This window comes from Physeter macrocephalus, chromosome 3, assembly GCF_002837175.3.
Source record: "Physeter macrocephalus isolate SW-GA chromosome 3, ASM283717v5, whole genome shotgun sequence".
Lineage (NCBI taxonomy): Eukaryota > Metazoa > Chordata > Mammalia > Artiodactyla > Physeteridae > Physeter > Physeter macrocephalus.
Genome location: NC_041216.1, coordinates 15,946,649 through 15,972,666, shown reverse-complemented (window position 1 = coordinate 15,972,666; position 26,018 = coordinate 15,946,649). Strand labels below are relative to the sequence as shown.

At 41.5% G+C, this 26,018-nt stretch overlaps 1 protein-coding gene and 1 long non-coding RNA gene across 8 annotated transcripts in view; one reads left to right on the top strand and one right to left on the bottom strand.

Annotated features, from left to right (window-relative positions):
* The window catches only part of LOC114485934 (uncharacterized), a 28,435-nt gene extending 14,256 nt beyond the window's left edge, over positions 1-14,179 (bottom strand). The window contains exons 1-3 of one of the 3 annotated variants that reach the window (XR_003679164.2): positions 14,056-14,179; positions 10,290-10,408; positions 3,011-3,213 (exon numbers count right to left, since the gene is read on the bottom strand). This is a non-coding gene — a long non-coding RNA (uncharacterized lncRNA). The remainder of the gene's footprint in view (positions 1-3,010; positions 3,214-10,289; positions 10,409-14,055) is intronic. The other 2 variants (XR_003679163.2, XR_003679165.2) reach the window with 2 other exon arrangements.
* Positions 14,180-14,381: 202 nt separating this feature from the next.
* The window catches only part of NIPAL3 (NIPA like domain containing 3), a 51,215-nt gene continuing 39,578 nt past the window's right edge, over positions 14,382-26,018 (top strand). Inside the window, exons 1-3 of one of the 5 annotated variants that reach the window (XM_007121108.4) lie at positions 14,545-14,584; positions 15,405-15,548; positions 17,558-17,892. In XM_007121108.4, coding sequence (XP_007121170.2) covers positions 17,800-17,892 — 93 coding nt within the window. In that variant the 5' untranslated portion in view covers positions 14,545-14,584; positions 15,405-15,548; positions 17,558-17,799. Of the gene's footprint in view, positions 14,494-14,537; positions 14,585-15,404; positions 15,549-17,557; positions 17,893-26,018 lie in introns of those variants that run through there. The other 4 variants (XM_024125258.1, XM_024125259.2, XM_055083617.1 and 1 more) reach the window with 4 other exon arrangements.

Sequence of the window (26,018 nt, the reverse complement as noted above, 5' to 3'; positions counted from 1 at the left end):
GGGAATAAAACACAGACCTACTAGAGCATGGACTTGAGGATATGGGGAGGGGGAAGGGTAAGCTGTGACGAAGGGAGTGAGTGGCAGGGACATATATACACTACCAAATGTAAATTAGATAGCTAGTGGGAAGCTGCCGCATAGCACAGGGAGATCAGCTCGGTGCTTTGTGAACTCCTAGAGGGGTGCGATAGGGAGGGTGGGAGGGAGGGTGATGCAAGAGGGAAGAGATATGGGAACATATGCATATGTATAACTGATTCATTTTGTTGTAAAGGAGAAACTAACACACTATTGTAAAACAGTTATACTCCAATAAAGATGTTAAAAAAAAAAAAAGAAAACCCTAGCAAACTAGAAATAGAAGCAAATTTCCTTAATCTGATAAAAGGTATCTATGACAAAAGCCTACACCAAACATGATACTGAAAGCTTTCTCTTGAGATAGAGAACGAAACCAGGTTGACTGCTTTCATACTTCTGTTCAACATCGTACTGAAGAACTCTAACCAGTACAAAGGCCAAGAAAAATAAATTAAAATACATAGATCAGAAAGGAAGGAAATAAAGCTGTCATTATTCATAGACAAGATTGTATATGGAGAAATTTCAAAAGAACCTATAGATAACCTATTAGAGGTAATAACTGAATTTAGCAATGTCAACATACAAAAATCAATTAATTTTATTTCTATACCAGCAGCAAACGATTAGAAAATGAAATTAAAATAGTACCATTTACAACAGCATAAAAATCAAATGCCTAGAATAGATATATAGCAGATATGCAAGGCCTCTACATAGAAAACTATAAAACGTTATTGAGAAAAATTTAAGAAGACAAATAAAAGAAAGAATACACATGGATTGTAGAACTCAATATTGTACAGATGTAAATTATCCCCAACTTGATGTCTAGAATCAATGCAATCTAAATCAAAATGACAGTAAAGATTTTTTTAGGACATTAATGTGATGATTCTAAAATTTATATGGAAATTCAGTGTGGCCAAGAGTAGCCAAGATAAACATAGTACATAGTTGAAGGACTTACACTAGATAAGAAGAAAACTTGTTATAGAGTTACAGTAATTAAAGGTGGTATTTGAACAGCAAAAAGAATCCAGAAGCAGACCTGCATATACATAGACATGACTTAAAACAATGATAGCACTGCGGAGTAGTAGAAAAAGAATGTTCTTTCAATAAATGGTGCTGGCAATTGGATATACATACTGAAAACAATAGATTTGGACATCTTCATACCATGCACACAAACAATTTCAAGTGAATCGTAGGTCTAGATGTGAAAGGTAAAATAATACAGTTATCAGAAGAAATTATTTTGGGATAGGCAAAGATTTCTTAAATAGGACAGACATTATACACTAACTATAAGGGAAAATATTGATAAAATGGCCTATAGTAAAATCAAGAGCTTCTCTTCATTAGCACACCATTAAGAGAATGTAAAGGAAAGTCACAGACTGAGGGAAGATATTTACTTTACCTATAGCCAACAAACGGATACATTTCTAGAATGTTTTCAAGAACTCCTAAGAAAAGAAAAACCCAATAGAAAAAATGGGTAAAAAACTGGAACAGTCACTTCTCCAAACAGAATATCCTAAAAGTCAGCCAACACATGAAAAAGTGCTCAATCTTTTTGCTCAAAGGACAATGCAAATTAAAACCCTTATGAGCTAAAAATGTTGGGGAGGATGTGGAGCAACTGGAATGATCATACATTGCTTGTAAGGAAGTAAAATTGGCACACTCACTTCGGAGAACTAGTGGTATCAACTAAGCTGATCATAAACACACTCTATGACCCAGCAATTCTCCTAGGTACAGACCCAAGGAATATATACATATATGTCCCAAAAGACATGAACAAGAATAGTCATAAAAGCTTTTAGTCATAGTACCTCAAAACAGGAAACAATCCAGATGTCCTTCAATAGTATAATGGATAAACTAATTGTGGTATATTAGAACAAAGAATGCTATGCCATTTTATGGCAATGAAAATGAACTAATCACTGATACATGAAACATGAAGTTAAATCTCTCAAACATGAGAGAAAAAAGGCTGAGAGAAAAGAGTTCATATTGAATGATTCCAATTTATATAAAGTTCAAAACAGACTAAAGTAATTAATGATATTAGAAGTCAGGATAGCTGTAGTGTTTACATTTGCAGAGAAGGGGGACAATGCCCAGGAAGGGACAAGACAAGGGCTTCTGGGATGCTGTTGTTTATCACGGGGTCTGAGAAGTGATTCCATAGGTGGTGGTTTCTTTGTGAATATTCATTAAGCTGTACAATTATGATTTGTTTTCTGAATATATATTAAGCTTCAATTTAAAAGTATTAAAGAAAAAGAGAGACCACTAAATCAAAAGATGGGAGGAAGAAAGAGAGGTCCAGCTGTGGGTTTGAGAGCAGCAGGGACTCTAGAGGCCCACCAGGGACGTGGTAATACCTCTAAAAGAAAAAGCAGTGGAGTGAGTGAGGATCTTGGAACGAAGTTTCCAGCCTCAGCAATGACTCCCCAAGCCCAGAGGTAGTCCTGGATTACTGCACACTAAGAAAACCAAAGGAATACATGGGCTGATACAGTGGAGCTCTCACCTGTCTGGATGGATGACCCATGATCTGAGTACCTCTCCCCTCCCTCACCCAGACTCCCATCATCACATCACCTTTTTCCACTGAGAAAGATCCAAAACTTGAAATAAGGAGGAATAGCATTTGTGTCAGTAAATGGCTGGAGTTTAACTTTCCAACAACCTGGCAGAATGGGGGCTTGGGTTAAGTTTTAGGAAATAAAGTAAGATCTCTTCCTCCTTCTTCCCCCCTCATCCTTTCTTCTCATAGTTTCTTCCCAATCATCACCCTAGAGGCAGTGGGAGAATGACCAAAGCAATCTATTTGATATACTTAAGAGTGGCCTTGTGGGTATAACCCAGGATTTACTATATTCCCCTAAAATTTGCTCTTACGTACTAAAATGAACATATGTCAGGAGCTCACGTCCCCAAAGACCTCTGTTATAAAATTCACTAGACCTTTCTGTACTCTGTCAGCCTTTCTGGAATATTTTTTGCCAGAGTGTTGGTCTTTTTGCATGGAGTTGTCCATCTTAGCAAAGTTCTGTGATATATTCCATGTGTTTGGTGAAAAACTTGACTGTGTGTTCTTCTAAGCACCTGAAACAGCAAAATACAGCATTTGTAGGGATCACTTCACAATCTTGGTAAGTATGTTGATTGGGTTCTGTTGCATCTGCAGGATAAACTGAGAAATCTTGTGGGTAGAGGCTGAGATTTACCAAGTTCTATGACCCCAAATCCCAAACACATTGCACTGCTTGTAGTAGGAACTCTGTAAGTGTTCTCTGTTGATGTTGCTTACAGAGCTCCTGTAGGATTGAATTTTATAAATTTATTTCTACTGAGATAATTTACATACAATATAATTCATCGGTTCAAAGTATACATTTTTAAGTTTTGGCAAGTGTTTACAATTGTGTAAAATACCACAACAATTAAGATATAAATATATCCATCCCCCACCACCCCAAAGCTCCCTATGTCTCTTTGCAGTCAATACCCTCCCAACCCTGGCATCTGGAAACCACTGCTTTTCTTTCTGTCACAATAGTTGCCTTTTCTAGAATGTCATATATGTGTAATCATACAGTATATACTATTTTGTGTCTATTTTTTTCACTTAGCACAATGCTTTTGAGATTCTTCCATGCAGTAGCATGTATCAATAATTTGTTCCAGTTGCTACACATTCTCACCAACACATTTGGTAAGTCTTACTAATTTTAGGCATTCCAGTGATTGTATAGTGGTATCTCATTGTCATTTTAATTTGTATATTTTCATGTGCTTATTTGCCATTTGCTTAACTCCTTTGGTGAAGTGTCTGTTCAAATCTTGACTATTTTTTTAAACAATTGGGTTATCTCACTATTGAGTTATAGAAGTTCTTAATATATTCTGGATACAAGCCCTTTATCATATTATGTGTTTTAGAAATATCTGCTCCCAGTCTGAGGCTTGCCTTTTCATTTTCTTAACAGTGTCTTTTCAAAAGCAAAAGTTTTCATCTTGATAAGGTCGAATTTATCGATTTTTTTTTTATGGTTTGTGATTCTTTTTTGTCTTGTCTAAGAAATCTTTGCCTAACTCAAGGTCACAAATATTTTCTTCTATGTTTTCTTCTAGAAGTTTTATGCTTTTAGCTATTATGCTTAGGTCTAAGATTCATTCTGAATTAAATTTTATATTTGGCATGAGATATAAGTCAGGTTTGTTTTATTGCATTTAAATATTCAATTGTTCTAGCACCATTTGTTGAAAAGAATATCCTTTTCTCTATTGAATTATTTTGGCATAGTCATCAAAAGTCCAAGAATTCTGTTCTTTTGACCTATATGTGTACCCTTATACCAACAGCACACTATCTTGGCTTTATAAGTTTTGAAATCAAGGTAGTTGCAACTTTGTTCTTCACTTTCAAAATTATTTTGACTATACTAGTTCTTTTTAAAGTTATTATTATATAAGTTTCAGGAGTACAGAATTGTAATTTGACACCTGTGTACGCTACAAAATGATCACCACCACAGGTCGAGTTACCATCCATCACCATACAGTTGATGCCCTTCACACATTTCACCCACCCCCCCCAACACACTTCCCCTCTGGGAACCATTGGTACTAGCCCTTATAAGCTCTTTAGAATTACCATGCAATTTATACAACTAGCAGGTCAATTTCTACCAAAAAACCTCTTTGGATTTGAATTGGGATTGCACTGAACCTATAAAACAGTTTAGAGAGAATTAATATCTTAACTTTGTCGAGTGTTATGATCCATTAATGTGGTATATTTCTCCAATTATTTTCAACATTAAGTATGACGATGTTAATAGTAGGTTTTCTTATAAAAGCATTTTATCACTTCCAATCCTAGTTTCTTCAGAGTTTTTAACAGGAACAGGTGTTGAATTTTATTAAATATTTTTTCTGCATCTATGGAAATGATCATATTATTATTCTTTTTGAGTATTCTAATGGGATTATATTGATTGATTTTCAAATGTTAAAACAACCTAGTATTTCTGGAATAAATTCTACTTGATCATGATATACTATCAATTTTGTATACTGTTGAATTCAATTTACAAAAATTTTGTCAAGGATTTTTTTGCATCTGCATTCATGAAAGATATTAGCCTGTAGTTTTCTCTTTTTTGTAATGTCTTTGCTTTTGGTATCAGAGTAATGCTGGCTTCATAAAATGAGTTTCTCTTTTATTTTCTGGAAGAGTTTTTGTAGAATTGGTATTATTTCTTCCTTAACTTTTTGATAGAATTTATGAGTAAAGCCATTTGGGCCAGGAGTTTTTTCAGTGGGAAGGTTTTTTAATGACAAACTCCATTTGCTTGTTAGATATAGGGTCTTCAGATTATCTATGTCTTCTTGAGGGAGCTTTGGTAATTTGTGTCTTTCAAGGAAGATTTTCCATTTCATCTCTGTCGTGTAATTTATTGGCATTAAGCTGTTCATAATAGTCCCTTATTATCCTTTATGTCTGTAAGTTCTGTAGTAATGTCCCTCCTTCATTTCCGATATTGGTAATTTGCATCTTATATCTTTTTTTGTTAAGACTGGCTAGAGGTTTATGGATCCTTTCAAAAGAAAACAGCAAGGGGTTTCATTGATTTTTTTCCCATTTCTGTTTTCTATTTCATTTACTTCTACTGTTACCATTATTATTTCCTTCTTTCTATTTACTTTAGGCTTCATCTGCTCTTCTTTTTCTAGCTTTTTAAAGTGGAAGCTTAAATCATGAAATTTAGACCTTTCTTCTTTCTTAATATAAGCATTTAATACTGTGAATTTTCCTCTAATCCCTGTTTTAACAGCATCTCATGTATGTTTTAATGTTGTGCCTTCATTTTCTTCCTAAACTAGCTTCTATTTTTCTTATAATATCTTTTGACATATGGTTTATTTGGAAGACTGCTGTTTAATTTCCAAGTAGCTGGAGGGATTTTGAGTTTTTCTGTTGTTATTGGATGGAGGTTTTTTAAAATAAATGTCAATTAGGTCAAATTGGTTGATAATGTTGTTCAAGTCTTTTATATCCTTATTGATTTTCTCTTTATTCATTCTATCAATATGGAGAGAAAAGTGTTGAAATCTTCCACATTATATTATTGTGAATTTGTTTATTTCTTTTTTAAGTTTTGTCAGTTTTTGCTCCATGTATTTTAAAGCACTGTTTGGTGCATGCACATTTATAATTTTTACCTCTTCTTGGTGAATTGAACCCTTTATCACTGTGAAATGCCCCTCTTTATCCCTGGTAATATTCCTTGTTCTGAAGTCTATTTTTTCTGATATTAATATAGTCACTCCAGTTTTCTTTTAACTACTGTTAGCAAACTGTATCTTTTTGCACCCTTTTACTTTTAACCTATCTGTGTCTTTATATTTAAAGTTGGTTTCTTAAAGGTAACATATAGTTGAGTTGGATCTTGGTTTTTTAAAATCTGTTCTGGTTATCTCTTTTTGATTGGAGTGTTTAAAACTTTTACATTTAATGTAAAAATTTATATGGTTGGATTTAAATCTACGATTCTCCTATTTGATCTTTGTTCCTTTTTTCCTTCATTCTTTTGGATTAAATGAGTATTTCTTATGATTCAATTTTACCTTCATTGCTGATTTATTAGCTATACTTATTTTATTTTTAGCAGTTGCTTTAAGGTTTAGTGTTTACATCTTTAATTTATCACAGTAAAAAAAAAACACCACTTCACATATAACATAAGAATTTTACAATAGTATACTTCCATTTCCCACATTCCATACTTTTTGTTATTTTGAGATACATTTTAGTTCTACATGTGTTATGAATCTCATGTTATTATTTTTTTTAAAGACTTGTTTTAATTTTGTTCATTTTATGGCTGCACTGGGTCTTTGTTGCTATGTGCGGGCTTTCTCTAGTTGGGGAGAATGGGGACTACTCTTTGTTGTGGTGCACAGGCTTCTCATTGTGATGGCTTCTCTTGTTGCAGAACTCGGGCTCTAGGCGCACAGGCTTCAGTAATGCAGCACACGGGCTCAGTAGTTGCAACACGTGGGCCCTGGAGTGTGTGGGCTTCAGTAGTTGCGGTATGTGGGCTCAATAGTTGTGGCACGCAGTCTCAGTAGTTGTGGCACATGGGCTTAGTTGCTCTGTGGCATGTGGGATCTTCCCAGACCAGGGATTGAACTCATGTCCCCTGCGTTGGTACCAGGGAAGTCCCTCGTGCTATTTTTCATTTAAACAGTCAATCATTTTTTAAGGAGATTAAAATAAGAAAAAATGTATTTTATATTTACCATTGTCAGTGTTATTTAATTCTTTGGGTTTATCTAAGCTTCTGTCTGGTATCATATTCCTTCTGTCTGCAGAACCTATTTTAACATTTCTGTAGTGCAAGTCTTCTGATAATGCATTCTCTAAGTTTTTGTTTGCCTAAAATAATCTTTTTTTCTTTCATTTTCTTAGTCATTTTTATTGGTAATAGAATTCTGTGTTGACAGTTCCCTCCTCTCCCCAACTTTAAAATACATTACTCTATTGTCTCCTAACTTGCATAGTTTATGATGAGTGATCCACTGTAATTCTTATCTTATAGTCCTAATATATCTTTTTTACCCACTATTTTTAAGTTTTTCTGTTTATCACTTTTATTTAGAAATTTGATTTTGATGATGACTTTGCATCATTTTATTATTTTCTTTTTGTTTTTACTATTTTGGGTTCATTGAAATTCCTGAATCTGCAGATTTATAGTTTTCATCAAATTTGGAAAATACTCAGCCGTTATTTTTTCAAAAAATTTTGAGCCTTTCCCCACCCTGGCTTCTTTCCTGGAGCTACAAGTATACGTATATAGATTACTTAATATTTTTCCACAATCACTGAGATTCTGTTCTTGCCCCTCCCCCCCCCACTTTCATTTGGACAGTGTATATTGCCTTCAAGTTCAATGATCTTCTGCAGTTTCTAATCTGCTGTTAATCCCATCTATTATATTTTTATTTCAAATATTGCATTTCTCATCTCTAGAAGTTACATTTGGGTCCTTTTAAAAAATATTTTCCATTTCTATCTTCATTATGTTCATGTTTTCCTTTACATATTTGAGCATGTTTATAATACCTGCTTTAATGTCCTTTTCTACTAATTTTTTAAAAATTTATTTATTTAATTTATTTATTTTTGGCTGCATTGGGTCTTCGTTGCTGCACATGGGCTTTCTCTAGTTGTGGTGAACAGGGGCTACTCTTCACTGCGGTGTGTGGACTTCTCATTGCGGTGGCTTCTCTTGTTACAAAGCATAGGCTCTCTGGGCATGCAGGCTTCAGTAGTGGTGGCTCAAGGGCTCTAGAGCGCCGGCTCAGTAGTTGTGGCGCACAGGCTTAATTGCTCCACGGCATGTAGGATCTTCCTGGACCAGGGCTTGAACCCGTGTCCCCTGCATTGGCAGGCGGATTCTCAACCACTGTGCCACCAGGGAAACCCCTTTTCTACTAATTTTACAATCTCTGTCATTTCTGGGACTGCTAATATTGACTGCTCTTTCTCTTGGATATGTGTCATATTTTCCTGTATTTTTCATGTCCAGTAATTTTGTACTGGACGCTGGACATTGTTAGTTTTACACTGTTGGGTACTGGATTTTGAAGTATTTCTGTAGAGTGTTACATTTTTTTTTTCTGGCACAATTTCCAGTAACTTACAGACCCATATGCTCCTTTCCAGCTTTTTTTTTTTTTTTTTTTTTTTTTCGATATGCGGGCCTCTCACTGTTGTGGCCTCTCCCGTTGCGGAGCACAGGCTCCAGACATGCAGGCTCAGCGGCCACGGCTCACGGGCCCAGCTGCTCCGAGGCATGTGGGATCTTCCAGGACTGGGGACGAACCCGCGTCCCCTGCATCGGCAGGCAGACTCTCAACCACTGCGCCACCACGGAAGACCCCTTTCCAGCTTTTTAAGCTTTGTTATAGTGAATCCAGAGCAGCTTTTATTCTAGGAATAATTTATCTCCACTACTAAGACATGGTATTTCTATAGACTCTGCCCAATCAATCCTCATCTGGTACAGTGTCTCTCTATTCTGGTTTATGGGAACATGAAGTAGTCCCAGTTCTGTGTAAGGCCCAGAAATTGTTCAGCCTACTGCTTTCTGGTGGTTCTTTCGCCAGTCTTAGTTTCTTCTCATGCATGTGCCCATCATTCCTCAGCCAAAGACTTGAGGAGAACTCTCTTCCTATTTCTGAACTTTTTATGTGCAGGTCCCTCCTTTATGGTGTTCTACCCTGTAAATTCCAGCTGCTTTGGTCTCCCTGAACTCTGATTTCTATCTCCCCAGCTCAGAAACTGAGGTTTCCCTCACCCTGAACTGTGGCCTAGAAACTGCCCCCAGCACTAAGCTGGAGCAATTGTGGGGCTCACCTTGTTTTTCTTCTCTCAGGGATTACAGTACTGGGCTCCCTGTTGTTCAATGTCTAAAAACCGTGTTTCCTATATTTCTCTGTTGTTTTAGTTGTTAACAGCAGGAGCATGATTTAATTTTCATAGAAGTTGATCTTTCATGAACAGACTTGAGTTTTATTTTGCTCACCTTTTTTCCTAAGGAACTTATATCATTTATAAATACTAAGGAATGAAGGATTGAATAAATGATGTTATGCTCCACCAATCCTTTGCTCCTTCAGTATTTACTCTTTGCTTTATTCTATCACCCTCATGGCAGCAATTCTCCATCATTTATGGTGGACAATCTATACTAAAAACTTAATATTTAATATAATTATTGGCAACACACTCAAAGAAATTAAGAAATTAAAAACAACAGAAACAAGCCAATATTGATCACAGCACAATCACTACGCTAGTATAAGAATGTCTTTTAGGATCTATAAAAGCAGCCACTATTCACTTATCACGTCTCAGTGCAGTGTTGTTGTCTTAGTAATAACCATCTACTTCCCTAGCTGCAATAAAGCTGTTATTTTTTAAATGCATTAGTGTGCTAGAATTATGAGTAATTAGAAAAGAGCTAAGCTTCCTATTACAATGGTAATATGTACATATTGTCAAATTTTTGGAAAGATAAATTTAAAAGATTTTTAAAAACAATCCATATTCCTACCATCCAAAGACAACACTATTAATAATGTTTTCCAGCCTTGTTACTGCATACCTGTGAAGCCAGGATGAGAGAAGGTACAGCCCAGGTGTGAATGGAGCACTGTGCAGATGTGCCTCACTGGTGCACTTGCTTGTATAACTGTTCATGACAGGATGTCATGGGCCTGGAATCTAAGAAAGAGCAATGAAGATATACTAACTTCCTAATCAACAGCATATGTTTTAGCAGTTCCCAGGTGAGGGCCAGTGCAGTGATCAAGAGTATCCAGTCCTCTGTTTAAGGTTAATAGTCCTGGGTTCTGCTACTTAATAGTTCTTATTTGGATGAGTCACTTGACCTTTTAAATCCATTTCCCCCTCCATAAACGGAGACTGGTAACAGTACCTTCCTCTCAAGTTGCTTGTGAGGATCAAATACGAAGATCCACAAGTAGTAGTTAATGCTACCTAGCCTACAGTAGGCTTTTGTTAACATTAGATTTTAATACATGCACGGGGATAATATATTAACAGCTTAAAATAATAGCTGTCATTTCTGGAGCCCCTACACTCCTAAATGCCTTGTATAGAATACTTCACGCAATCCTTACAATAAGCCAGTGAGGTATTATCCCCGTTTTACAGATGAGAAAACTGAAATTCAGAGGGAGGGGTTAAGTGACTTACTCAAGGTCACACCAGAAGTAAGAGGTGGGATCAGGCTTTGAACCCAGCAAGTCTGACTTCTGCTTGCTCTGAACCACTATAATAACCTCTAAGGCAGCACACACTAAATGTTAACATGCTAAATGTTGACATTTACTATCCTTGAGTGTGTATGGTTGGTTTTTTAAAAATTAGGACATTGCATAGAGTCCTATGCAAATATTGAGGCTGTCTTGAATTTTCACAGGATGCTGGGGTTCCCCAGAACTCAGTTTGAAAATTCCTGAGGCAGTTCACTGTTGGGTAGTTCTAACTGCTAGAAAGTTCCTGCGTGAATCAGCTCAGAATAAGTCTCACTCCTCTTCCACGTTGGTGAGTTTTGAAATGCAGGTCATAGCTTGTAGTCTTTTGTGAAGCTTTGTTTGTTATGTGCATGTGTATGTGTGCTGGATCACAATATAAAATGCATTTCTTACCATGGGTCACAGTCAAAAAGTTTGAAAGCCACTGTTCTGTATGACTATTCTTCAGGTATTTGAAGGCAGCTGTCATAACCCACAACCTAAAGACTAATCCTCTTCTCCAAAAGGGACCTCTTCAGCTTCTGCAATACCCTTGTAACATGGGGATTCCTCCCTTCATTATACTGGGTACCATCCTCTGGCCCTGTCACCAGATTCATCTGGGCCTCTCCTCAAATTGCCTTTGGGATGACTTCCTTGACCACTCTCTCTTCGGAAGCACCACCCATCTCTCTCTAGCCCCTGACCCTGTCTTATTTTTCTCAAAGAACTTTTCACTACCCAACATCATATTTTATATGTAATATACAAAATATTTTTTATGATCTTCATCAATAAGATATTCATCACTGAATCCCCAGTCTGTTTCCTGGCACATAGCAGTTGCTGAATAAATATTTGTGGACTGAATGAATGGATGAATACTAGGAGTGGACACATTTTATCCATAATGTATATAGATGTACTCAATATTAAATACAACTCTTTCCATTAGGAGCTACATTCTAGAAAGATTTAACTCACAAAACTACAACTGTAGGCATGTTTTCATTCTACCATCTCGATGTTTTAAAAAACCCTTATTATTTATCTTATAGTATTATCACATATTTCATATATTTATGCATGTATTTTACTGTACAAGTATATCAATATATACTACCTCATGTATACTGTTACCTTTATGTGGAATTTTATGGGACTTGCATGAGTAGTTTTGACTATATGAGATTTTTATTGATTCGGTTACAATGCTATGGTGCATCTTGGAAGTATTTTACATTTTTCAAAGCACTCTCGGGTAAATAATCTATTTGATATTTTTCTGAAGCCGAGAAAGTGTGTCGGAGAGCTGGAATAAACTTCTGCTGCCGGCTAGTGACCTCTAGATTCCAATCACAGCCTTTCGTTTCACAGATGGGTAAACCGAGGCCCCGAGCAGGGAAGGAGATGGAGTGGACCTGGAGATGGGATTAGAATTTCGCTCTCTGTGGTCCACCTGCTGCCAGACGCCCCCAAACTTTTGTACACTCGCCGGGGCTAAGGCAGGGGAGTCAGATGCCCACGCCCCTCACCGGAGCTCTGTGGGGAAGGCATGCCCTGGTTATTATCACCGCTTTTCAGGTGGGGACTCTGAGGGCACACCTCCAGGGAGGGGAACCTCCAAAAGTGGCTTCTTCTGGCCCTCATGGCACCACCTAGCTCGGCAGCGGAATTCCGCACGCACCGGACAGGCGGCGGTCTCAGTGGGCGTCCCATGCGGTGCGCCTGGTCCTCCTCCCCATGACCCTGGCATCCGTCCCCCAAAAGGGACATCTTCCTACCTTGTCGGGTACCCCAGGGCTGAATCTGGCCTGTCAACCTCCCTGTCGCTATGGCAACCACAGGCCTAAACATTCTAACTTCCACCTTCTGCCCGCTTCCTGATGAACTCGAGCCAATGGTGTCCTCTGTTTCTTTAGCGTGAAAAGTTGTTGGCCAATGATCAGAGGCATTTCAAAAACCGCTGGGAAGCTGTCAGAATTTTAGGGTTCAGGTTAACTACGTCAGGATGGGTGGGGAACCTTAATAGGGCTTATCTAGGCAACCCCCCAAAATCTTGTGATAGACCCGAAGCCTTAGGCTTTTGTTCACCCAGAAATCCTACTTCAAGGAATAAACCTAAAAGAACTAACATTCATCGAAGTCCTGTTTATAAGAGCCAAAGAAAAAAGACTGAAACGGGCAACATACGAGGGCAGCCATGTAGTGTTCCAGGAGCCCCTCTTTACACACTTAAGAGCAATCACAGTGATCTTGTCATTCTCCCTCTTAGAACACTCCAAGGGCTCCCCTTTAAACTTAGGATGAAATCCAAACATCTTCATATAAGCTGCCCCTTGCCCGTCCCGCTCCTCCTTCCCACGCGCCAGAAAAATCTCGCACCAGCCATGCTGTCCTTTGGGCAGTTCCTACAATATGTCAACCTCGCCCTGCTCTCGGGTGTTCCCTCTGAGTTCGCTTGGTGTCAGGGTCTGAACCACAACTGCCCCTTTCTCATCATCGAGGTCTCTGTCCAAATGTCATGTCTTCACCTGTAAAATGGACAGGAGCCCAATGTCTCACTCAGGGGGTTGTTGAGAGGATCTGAAATGAAATGCATGTGAGCACAAGCTCCATGCACGTATTATTTTTTAAATACAACTCATTTTTAAAAAATTTAATTTTAAATTGAAATATAGTTGCCGTACAATATTATATTTACAGGTGTACAGTATAGTGATTCACAATTTTTTAAGGTTATACTCCATTTATAGTTATTATAAAATATTGGCTATATTCCCTGTACTGTACAATATATCCTCGAGGCAATTATAATTATTACATTTGTACATTACGGAAGCATTCAAGTGCTGGGCTTACTGGTGGACCTTAAGTATTGCTGAGCTGTGGACGTACTAGGAGGGCTGGTATATTGTGCTGCCAACAGGTGTTCCGGGAGGACAGGCAAGGAGAGATTTTTATGCCCCCGCGGCTTTGGGAGGAACCGGGCCTTGAAAGATGCGTAGAATTTGAATACCTGGTGAGAGCGTGGGGTGAGGCAACAGCAGGAGCAAAGCCCGGGAGGGGGTTCTGAGGATAAGGAGGCAGGACACCTGGCAGGCTGCCTACCTGTAGGGCAGGTGGAGTGAGCAAGTCACCGGAGCTTTCCAGATACAGCCCGAGGAGGGAGCGGAGTTCCGTTCCAGCGTCCTTCCTGTGGCCGCTAGAGGGGACCCTCTCCAGGCGAGCGCAAAGCTCCTGCGGGGAACCGCCTCCTCAAGGCTCTCCCCCTACGCTTCAAGCAAGCTTCTCGGCGGAGCCAATGCCGGAGGTCTGTCCCGCCCACCCCCTCCTCGCAGCCACTCGCCTGCGCCAAAGGCACGCCAGCTTTTGACTGGCAGTCAGCCTGGCAAATCAAGTCGCGGCCTTTGAAAGCAAAACACTGCAGCACTCGAGCAGCTCTGGGTTGGGTAAGGAATCTAGGAGGCTGTGCCTCCGGGTTGCGCGAAGAGTCTAAGTCATTGCTCAGAAACCTCTGATAGGTGGGCCTTAGCGGAAACGTCGCCGGTGAGTAGTGATTAAGACTAAGGGCGGGGGAAGGGGGACTTGAATTCACCCTTCGTTTCAGGAAAAGCGAATGCATTTGCGATCATCTACCGTAAATATTTTCCTTCTTGTCATTTTGGGTCTCATTGCCTCAGAATGCTTTTTCCATTTTCGCATCGAGGAGAGGGACATGGATTTGCCTTAGTAAAGGTGATGCCAGGCGTTACCAAATCAGGAAGTGAAATAGAGTAACTTCGTCTAAATTGTTCCTATACACGCCGGCTTGGGCGATAGCAGATGGTGGAGTTAGCAGGTGGATGAGAGAAGGCCTTCTTGATCCATGCTGGCCTCTGGAAGTTGTTTCCAGCGCATTGGGTGGGGACTTTAGCGTGTAACCCTTTAGTGAGCCAAAGCCCAGGAAAGGGAAAGCGCTTGGCCTGTAACTGGCACTCAGCAACCGGAAGCTGAATTGGCAGGTGTTGGGAAAGGGTGTGTTTGAGTTGTTTGTTCAGGCAGAGCCAAATTCTATCAGTAGGGTCTAATACAGACCCTACGCTTAGCACCCACGAGCTAAGTTTCTCTAGGCTGGGAAACCGTATTCTGTGGGTCAGTGAAGTAATTCATTGAGATGAGGGCTGGGGGATGGAGTGGAAGCCATCACCTAGTGCATTATCTTTCCTTTTTTGAGGCAGCGACCCTGTGCTCACTGGTGGCTGTGAGGGCCTCAAAATTAAGGGGTGGCTGGCAGCACAGAGTTGGCTCCTTGCCTCTAGGGCATATGTTAGTCCTGGAAAAGTGCTTGGAAGTCAGGAAAAGAGAGTCGCTGGGCAAAGAATGTGTGCCTTATAAGGAAGGGCAACTTGCAGAGAGTTCCTCCAAGGCTTTTAGTCCCAACGGCTACCCAGCTGAGGGAGAGTTTTCTGTCTTTGCAGGCCGTGATGCCTCAGAGGCTTGGGGTTCCTGAGGCAGAGAGGGAAGCTGCTTTTTCAAAGTGAATTAAATGAGAGTAACCACAGCCGCCACAAAGGAGGGCAAAAACAGAAACCCACCTGGAGGAACCAGCTGATCCAAAGGAGGTTAGTTAGGGGCCTGGATTCCCATCAGCCCCGTGGCACATCCCTGTGGTCTCTCTGACGTGCTGTGGGCGGGACTGGCTATACGGGCTGTATCTCTGGAGTCGAGGTTGGTTAGGCCTGAGTAAGCCGTTCTCTTCTTGCCCGTGAAGCAGCCACGGTGCACCAGGTGCTTCACAGGCCTGTCTATAGCCAGTCAGCAGGTATGTATGGAGGTCACCGTGCCAGGCTCTGGGCTAGATCTCGGCAGGGAGCAACGGAACAGGGGATTCAGCAAACTGCTTCCCAGAATTTGTGATCCAGTGCCCCTTCACCTCCAGGCTGAAAGCCTCCAAGAGGGTCTCAGAGATCAAGGGTGCCCTGGGCCACCCTTCCTTCCTAAGGCATAAAAGTATAGTGAAGGATGATTATGCTTTTCACAAGATTACCAACAAATATTCATAGGGCTTTACAGTCAGGGAGGTCTGGTTATGGGATGTGAGTTACAAAGTTGTCTGATGAGTGTACTTCAGGTATATATATACTGAATATATAACCTCATCTAGAGGCAGAAGCAATCATTTAACTTTGAGGCCCTTTGACAAAGTGAGACCTGGGCTACATTGTCTAAGTGCTGCCCCTGTGCTAAGCCCTGCATCTGATGTCTGCTAGATACTGGACTCAGTGTTAGTCCTATAACATAAGACTGTGCTGTTCACACCAGGAACCAGAATTCCTGGGCCTAGGGCTAGATAACAGAAGGAACTGGAAGCTACAGGAAAGATAGGAGGCAGCTTTCTGACACCTTGAGGCACAGCAGAGACTTTGTTTGGCACGCAGTAAGCCCTCAAATATTCGTTGCTTGAGAGAAAGAAAGGTGTATTCATAGGCAAATTAAATAATTAGACCAGTAATAATAAAATTAATACTAATAATAACTGACATTCATTGACCATTCACTGTGCACACATTTTATATGCATTATTTCACCAAATTCTCATAACAACACGTGGGCGCAGAATATCCATATTTCACAGCAGAGGGGACTGGCTGAAAAGTTAAGTGACTTGGCCAAGGTAAAACAGGTAGCACATGGCGGATCAAAAGTAATTTAAAATATTTTTATATTAAAATAAACATATAAACATAGACTTTGCAGTAGAATCCAAATTTGTATGTGTTTTTTTTTTTTCAATATAAGAAGACCTCAAAGAAACTCTTAGCACTTGCAGAAGGTATTTTGGCCATGCTTCCTATAACACTAAGGGCGTACTTCTGCTTTCTCTATTTGGTAGAAAAGCTTGAGATGCCCTGAAAATATCAGTCCAATGAAGTTAATGGGAATTACCGTCATTGCTGGTTTTACTTGAGGCCACATTTTACCCCTGTTCTACAGATGAGGCAACTGAGACTCCCAGAGGCAAAATGATCTGGTCACTTAGGTCTTCCCCCTCCTGGTCCAATGTTGTATCACCTGTGCTAGGCTGACCCTCAGGAGCAGGACAATTCTCCCATCTTCCATGGAGATAACTTTTCTTCTCATTCTTTCCTGCATCAGAATGTAGATGGTTCCATTTTTATGGCAGTGGGATTTTTTTCTATTTTTGGTGTCCTGGAGAAGTAGATGTAGGTAGTGTTCTACTTCTTATGTAGGGGAGCCTATAGAAAAGTAGCATTTAAATTAGGATATGATGGAAGGAAGGAAGCAAAGGAGGCGAGGGATGGGTTTTGTTGTTGTTGTTGTTGTTTTGTTTTTTTTTGCGGTACTTGGGCCTCTCACTGTTGTGGCCTCTTTTTTCCTGTACGCGGGCCTCTCACTGTTGTGGCGTCTCCCCTTGCGGAGCACAGGCTCCGGACGCGCGCAGGCTCAGCGGTCATGGCTCACGGGCCCAGCCGCTCCGCGGCATGTGGGATCTTCCCGGACCGGGGCACGAACCCGTGTCCCCTGCATCGGCAGGCGGACTCTCAACCACTGCGCCACCAGGGAAGCCCTCATTGTACATGCATTTTTAATGTGCTTCCCCACCCTCTAGAGCACCGCGAGAATCAGGAAACGCATCCCTGTCTGTCGGCCTGGGAAGAGACCTAGAAACTGGCACGTCTCTGAGGGAAGATGAGGAAAAGGCTGTAAATCGGCCAAAAGAGCCTTGAAGTACTCTTTCTGCGTGGGAAAGTGATGGCTGGTGGAAGGAGGCGAACCCCACAAGGAAAGATGGCTTAGCAGCAGCAGCTGCAGCTGCCGAACCGAGCCCGGTGGGATGTGCCCTTGACCACCATGGACGGAGCCCACAGAGCAGCCCTGCAGCTGCAGCAGCTCCCGCCCGCGAGCAGTGCTGACCCTGTGAGTGAGGCTTCCTTCTCCTACAAGGCAAGAGCTTTTATTTTTTTGGTTTGGGAATTTTATATTTTTCTAACAAGAAAGTAACACGGTGCAGCATTGGCTAACAGATAGGTCCAGGGTCCGCGTGCCTATCGCTGGCAGAAACAGGCAGACCCTCCACACGTACAAGAGAATGTGTAATCAAAAGAAATGTTCATGAAAATACATAAAAATAGGAAGGTAGAGAAATATTTTAAAAGGAATTCATTCCCACTTAGAAGGCTTGATTTTTTTTAAAAAATCACCTGCTCCATTACTCAAAGACAACCTTTGTTCATATTTCTGTATATTTCCTTCCTGTCTTTTTCTGGTATTACGGATTGGGGATCAGATTGTACAGAGTTTTGTTTCTTGGTTGTTTCCCTTAACCTTGTTTGTGGACTATTTCCCCACGTCATTGAGTAGTGATTGAAAGCATGCTTTCTGAATGATTGCACAGTAATCTGTTGAGCTGCTGTATCAAAATTTGCTGGAAAGACCTCCTATTGTTGGATGTTTAGGTTGTTTCTAATCTGGGATGACTGTAAATGCTGCAGTGAACATCCCAGAGAGCATGCTCCTTTGCTATCTCTAAGAATTGGATAGCCCTGGAAGAGGCAGTCTCTCCCCAACAAGCGAGGTCACAAATGCCAGTGCATCAGGAATACAGAAAATAAGAAAATATAGTTAATATAGTTGCCCTTGTGGTGAATGGATGCCAAATAGACAAACACAGAATTTAAGAAAACACAGAACACTCTCCCTGATGAGGTTTCTAATAAGTTTCCATTTTAATCACAAATTTTATTCAGTTACTTATTACAGAAATATCTTCATGCCAGAGCAAAGGTAAATAAGTCATAGTGACTCTACCAAAGAGCTTAAGAATTGAGGTGGCAGAAAGGCATGTGAACCAAGGGTGATGAGCTGACTGAAGTACCAGGGGGGAAAAAGGGAAGAAGGCTAGGCTTCAAATCCCTACCTGTTCCTATCTAAGTGATTAGACGTAGGGCTTAGGTAACCCTCAGAGCTTCTCTTACGGGTAGGATGGTGGTAGCAACACCTCATTCCATCCCTCATCCCTCCTCGGCTGCGTGGATCAATGAGAAAACATGTAGCCCAGCGCTAGGCATGCAGGAGGGGCTTGACTCAGCGCTTGACTCAGAAATGCCTCGTGGTTACAAACAGGAACACATGAAGGCGCACAGAGCAGAGGAAGGAGTAGTTAATTCTGCCTGGGGGAAGGGGAAGGGGTTTCTAGGGGGAAGCTGTCTCTTTCCTCCTTGATTTTAAGGCTATTTTGGTTGCAAGGAATAAAAATCCATTTCAGAGACGCTGAAGGGAAGGGTAAAATTATTATAAGGCTACAGAGTAGCTCATGGAACCCAGGAGCAAGAAGGGCCGTGGGGCTTGAAAAGTGGTAGAATTCTTAATCACAGGTTCAAAAGAGGGAGGATCTGATTGGCCCAGCTTGGGTCAGGTGTCTACATTCGTCCAATCAGTAGTGGCTGGGCGTGGGGTCCTCCAGCAAACGTGGTGTCTCCACACTGTGGGCTTGTGGCTGGGTGGGTTTTCCTAGAGGCATCTCCTACTTTTGGGGAAAACATTGAGAGGCTCCAAGTCCACGTTGATTGGGGGATGGCGTTAGAAACAAGCAGTTTGCCCTGAGTTACAGCCCTGCCCTCACCCTACCCAGCAGGGAATGGATTCTGGTTGTTGGGGGAGGGTGATCTGTGAGACCAACAGGTTGAGCTGCCCGAAGGGCGGCATCCCTGCGGGTCTCTTGACACTGGAGACTCTGCTTCAGCCTGCAAGAGTCGGGCCTCACTTTCTTCTATTTAGCAAACAGGTCTTTCAACTGAGCACCTGTCATATACGTGCCTGTGCTGGGTGGGGCGGGACCTATGTAGGTAATTGATTATTTATTTATTTTTTTTGCGGTACACGGGCCTCTCACTGTCGTGGCCTCTCCCGTTGCGGAGCACAGGCTCCGGACGCGCAGGCTCAGCGGCCAGGGCTCACGGGCCTAGCCGCTCCGCGGCATGTGGGATCTTCCCGGACCGGGGCACGAACCCGTGTCCCCTGCATCGGCAGGCGGACTCTCAACCACTGCGCCACCAGGGAAGCCCTATGTAGGTAATTGAGATATCTCCTCCCTGAAGGAGTCTAGAAGGGTGGCGGGGAAGCCATTTCCACAAGTATCTACCCTTCAGGACAGAATTTGGCACAAAAAGAGAGATTCAGCAGGCTGTTAAGAGCATGGCCTTTGGAATCAGGGAGACCTGGCTTCCAGTCCCAGCTCTATCACTTTGTAGCATTATAACTTGGGGAAAGTCATGTAATTCCTCTGCACATCAGCATTAAGTTCATCCTGTAGGGTGGTTATGAGGATGACCTGAATTTACAGAAAAGGAAACTGAAGCTGCCTGCACCATCTCCTGTTTTCTGCCTGTGGTAATCCTACCCACCCTTCCAGCTCCAGCTCAGATATCACCTTTTCCATGAAGCCTTTGTCAGTCTTCCTGGCAGGAAAATATAGGTCCTTTATCCACACTTTTATAGCCAATTCACAATTACTATGGTAATCATTCATCATAATAATAGCAACTAACATTTGTTGTGTTTACTATAACAGGGACTGTGTTAATCCTCACAAAAGTCCCAGAAGGTAAGTACTATTATATCCCCTTTTTACAAATGAGGAAACTGGCACAGAGACGTTAATTAACTTGCCCAAGACCACACAGTCAATAGGTCATAAAACTGGAATTTGAAACAAGCCTGTGCTCTGCCAAAGCCCGTGGTTTTTTCCACCACTTCCTCTTGCCTGCATTGTGCAGGGCACTCTGCAAGGCCCCTTCTCTCCCTGATACTGGTTATTAAGTGTCAAAATAGCAGTCGTGGATAAGGTAATGCCTTACCTGCTGGAGAAGGTAAACATCAGGGAGCTGGCCTGAAGCCAGGTCACAGGTGTAGCAGAGCCCATTGGCCAGCCTGCTGCATCCCTTGCATTTGAATATGAGTAACCCTCAGAGCAAGCCAGAATGCAGTTTATACTTAACTGTTAGCATTTGAAGCCCAAGGGACTATGAGAGTTCAGTTTAAATAGCAAGTGATGACAGTCTTGTCACTGCGGTACGTAAATAGATGCTGTTGTTGGCAGCTGTAAAGCAGGCGCTGGAACAGGAGATCTGAGCTGAGGTTTCACTTGGATACCAATATCCAAGGTTTCCTGCCTCTGCGACCTTTGGCTGCTTTTCTGCGCACAGTTTCCTTTCTTTCCGAGTTGTAGCTGGTGAAAGATCAGTTCTTGGATCAGAGAATATCAGAGCCAGAAGGGTCCTTAGAGCTGTTGCTAATGATGATGATAAAATTGAAAATTGTAAAAATAATAATGGTAGCAGCTAGAATTGTTTTAATATTTATTACATGAGGGTGTACAGTCAGCTTCATTTTTCAGAGGCGAAGCTGAGGCTTCAGAGTGATTGCCCTGAAGTCACACAGCAGTAAGTGGCAGAGTCAGGACCCCAGCCCAGGTCTGCTGGTCTTCAAAATCTGTATTGGTAAGCTGAAGCAGAGAGGGAAGTGACTTTGGGTCTGCCGCCCCCTTCCCTTGATGGCTGGGTCTGTTGGAGCCATGGCTTGAACCTGCCCCTCAGTGGGAGCACTGGTGTTTCAGTCTGCACCTTTTCGTAAGGCACAGAGTCATTGATCCCAAGATCGAATCCCTGTCCTGGGTTAGCCGTCCGCACGTACTTATGAGCACGTAACACTTTGAATAACTTTGGTGAAAACCCCCGGGTGGTTCCTCAGCCAAAAGCAGAGCATGCTGGGTCGAGAAGTCTCCCAGCAGTGTCCAGAGCTGGAGGCTCCAGTTGCTGTCCTCCTCCCTCCCTGCCAGTAGACCTGGACACCACCATTTCACAGTTTCCAGTGCTGAGGCTTGGAGGAGGAGCTTAATGTCAGGAGCCCTGCTGGTTGTCGCCTCAACTCTGAATTGCCCTCCACCAGGCACTTGAGGGCGGCTGGTAGGTGTGTGTTCAAATCGTGTAACCCCTGGGCTGCTGGCGGCTTCCTTGCTTGACTTTAAATGCTCATAAAATTGAACCAGTCACCACTTCACAAGGGTTTGGGGCATAATTAGCGTTGACGAAGCCCTTTGAAACCCTTGGATGAAAGGACGTGAAGTTGTATTGTGCTGTTAACTAACTGTGTCTGTAGCCAGTCGTTATGAGTGGAGATTAATATGCTTGAGGTAATGGCTTTTAAAAGAAACCTCAGCTTCCTGTGTCATTAGTGGGAATGTAGCCCTTACAAGGTGGGGATCTTTTTTTCTTTATTTTGCCACCTTTGAAGGACACCCCAGAGAATACAGTGGGAGACAGATTCTCATCAGGAAACTGGCAGTCAGACCTCTAGCTTTAAGTTTTCCCATCCTCACCTTGGACAGGTTATTTAACTACTCTGAGTCTTCCTTCGTTCATCTCTAAACTCCTTCCAACTTATGTGCTAAAAATAGGACTCATAGTAGTACCCACTTCATAGGGTTATTTGTGGCTCAAAGGTGATGCGTAGAAAGGGCTTAGTGCCATGCCTGACATATATATATCATACATGTGATATAATATATAAATGCTCCATAAATATTATTATGGTAACCTTTTAACCTTGTTTTTGATGCTTAGACTGGTTTATCCCTGTGAGCTTCACAATTTCATTTGCTGGTTTCACCCCTCCACAGCCTCCTCCCTGAAACAGCATTGACTTGTCTGTGTGGCCACAGCTGCTTGTTTCCCATCTTCATCTCTTTACTTCCCCTTGGAGAGCTGTTAGCAACGCTGTCGACCTAAATAGACCTAGGAAGCAGTAATCAAGCAAAAAGAGTTCATTTGGGATCCAAGAATTACAGTTCGGGGCACACAGATTCAGGTGTCCAGTCGAGGGCTTTTAAAGGTGAAGAAGGGAAGTTTTCATCACAAGGGATTTTCATTGGAGTTGGAGGGAGAAGCTAGTCTTGGCTAAGCGTGACTGAGCGCTCAGGCCATCACTGGGGGGTGGGAGGGGTCAGTTTGGTACTGTGACAAGCTGCAAGCGTTCTTGCAGAGTCCTTAGAGTATTCATGGTTTGGCCTGGTTCAGAAGTTCATGGCCTGGTTCAGAAGTTCATGGCTCCAGCCGGTGAGGACATATACAAGGTCCACCTCCTTAAGGGCCTCCCAGCACCATTTCTTTTTTAAAAAAAATATGTATTTATTTATTTATTTATTTTTGGCTGCATTGGGTCTTCATTGCTGCACACGGGCTTTCTCTAGTTGCGGTGAGCGGGGGCTAGTCTTCGTGGCAGTGCGCGGGCTTCTCACTGCGGTGGCTTCTCTTGTTGCGGACCGCGGACTCTAGGCGTGGGGGCTTCAGTAGTTGTGGCTCACTCGCGGGCTCTAGAGTGCAGGCTCAGTAGTTGTGGCGCTCGGGCTTAGTTGCTCTGTGGCATGTGGGATCTTCCCGGACCAGGGCTCGAACCCGTGTCCCCTGCATGTCAGGTGGATTCTTAACCACTGCGCCACCAGGGAAGCCCCCCAGCCCCATTTTAAAATCCTGACTTAAATGACTCCATTTTATGTCACATTTCACAGCACATTCTCCAGCAGCCTTGTGGATTCAGTCTCATCAGAGGACAGCTTGGTATCTCTGGGTAATAATAATGTAGTGACTATCAGTTATAGGTTGAACCATAAGAAACTACCACTTTTGCAGGCCAAAACTGGTTGGATATTGGCAGTTTCTATGGTTCACCCTAATTCTTAGTTACTGAGTTAAGTGTTTCTTCCAAATGATCTCAAGAAGTTCATGTACCAGCTCTGACAGAGGGGCACCGTCATCCCAACTAGCAGAAGAGAGTGGAACCGAGGCTTAGTGAAGCAGATCTCAGCAGCCTGCCTACCCTGAACCTGCAGCTGTCCTCTGAACAGCCCCCAGTCAGATCTCCGTCTCTGCACAGTTCCTGGGGCCCATTTCCAGCTCTCCCCTGTCTCCCACTAAGGTGTTAAAGCAGCTTTGAAGTGTTTATGGAGCAGCAACCAGAGTCTTTTTGTCTCCTACCTGCCGAAGGCAGTTCCTGCAAAATCACTGCCACTTAACACTTTGTAACAATTTACTCATTAGCATAGGTAAACTGAGTTATTAGGCAGAGTGCCTGCCTGGCCCCAAGTTCTTTGCATGAGGTTGAGGTCCTTGCTTTCAATCCTTAGGAGCCACATGTAGTGAAGGGCTTCCTTTGAGGTCCTCAAACTTGCACCTCTAAGGAAACACTGTGTATTTCCTCACACTTTCTTTTCATCGACATCTAAAACTTAAAACTTTTGATTACAAGTTTAAATATTCACAAAGTATGTAATTCCTGACACATTTAAATTCTTTTTTCTTTTAACTCTTACATATACTTAACTAAAGCCCCCAGAATATAAAGACCACTTGATCCCTACCATCAGACTTCTGGAAAGACTCTTCTTTAGCAGTTGGAAAGTTTACATCATTCCTTTTCCTTCTTGAATTTCTATTTCCCTTCCATTTCCCCACAGAATTTTATCCCCAAATTGTGTCAGCTTAAAGAAAAACACACAGCCTAAGAGTTGTGACTTAAGTTTTTTTCAGAGACCTTACTGAGGACTGTAGCCTGGGAGACAGACGCTCAGTAGCTCTGAGGAAGCTGTTCTAAAGAGGTTGAGGGGGAAACCAGTTTATACGTATGTGATTTTTGGCTAGGAAATACATGCGGTAAAGTATACATCTTGGTAAAACATTACTGCTGGTCACAGAGAACAGATACCTCAAGTCAATGATTTAGTGCTTTTTTTTATGTGTGGGAAGATGCAAGAATCTGGGTTCATTAAAATTCTTCCTGAGATGTGCATCTAACTATCTAAGGGGCCTGCTTGTCCAAGCACAGAGCATGCTGTCATTGTCTTAATTTCCATTCAGAGTGTACTGTCGGTCATCGACTGCAACAAATTACAGCTTAATCCTTGCAGAATTGGGTGGTGAGCAAAAACACGCTTGTTCTTCTTTGTTTTATATGTGTCTGTCTTTCAACACTTAAAATTTTTACGGACACCTATCATACTTCTCTACAAGAAAGAATGTAGAGTATGTAACCAAATTTCTTTTTTAAAATTTCCTTTGATATAAGGTTCATAGGTATTGATTCAATACAGAATTTTTTATACAATTGAATAAAAGCAATTGATTAATGCAGTATAAATTCTTATCATCATTATTGAACAAAAATAACTTTGTATTAGAAAAATGTATCTGAAAAGATTTGGACTTGATTTTCAATATTCAAGGTAAATATTATTAATTGGTAGAATGAGATAGAGTTTAGCATCAATCCTGTTGCAAGCTTTGGTTTTTATGGCTAGAAGTGCTGAGCTCTTCATGTACCCCTGAATGGAAGAAGTATTGTTACAGCAGTATCACTGAATTCTTTCAACTTCTTCCAAGTTATGTGCTAAAAATCACACAGTGATAAACTAGTTTTATTGACGTATTAGCTAACAATGTGATTAGGACCTCATGCATTTTTGTTCAAAGCAACGTACTAGACACACTTAATTTAGAACAGGATTTGTTTTTGCTTTTACAGTTTCCGTGAAGTTTACCAAAAAAGCATGATCAATTATGCCGGTCACTTTTTTCACTTAGAGGCACATTGGGTTAATCTCATACATCCAGAAAGGATTGGGGAAATTGAAATATTATTAATTTTACTGTATTGTAATACATATATGTGTACATATATTTTAACTCTAGAATATATTGCAAATATTTACTATAAATATTTGCACATGTATTTATCCCTTGCTTGAATATATTTTTGTCAAAACTTAGAACTGTAGGTGTAACCTAATTAACAAAGCTAGTCTTTATTGTACAAACATCAGTTAAATCAGACTTTCTGATTTCAGAATATCTTAACAAGGGCCAAGTTATCCCATTCTGATATCTGTCATGGCTTACAGGAATACGTATGAGAGAGGGAGAGAAAACAATTCCTAGAATGGGCATTTATCACTAAAGAAATCTCCCGGGAAACAAAATTTCAAAATTCCCCTGCGTTTCTTAGTGGTTTTACAACTTGGG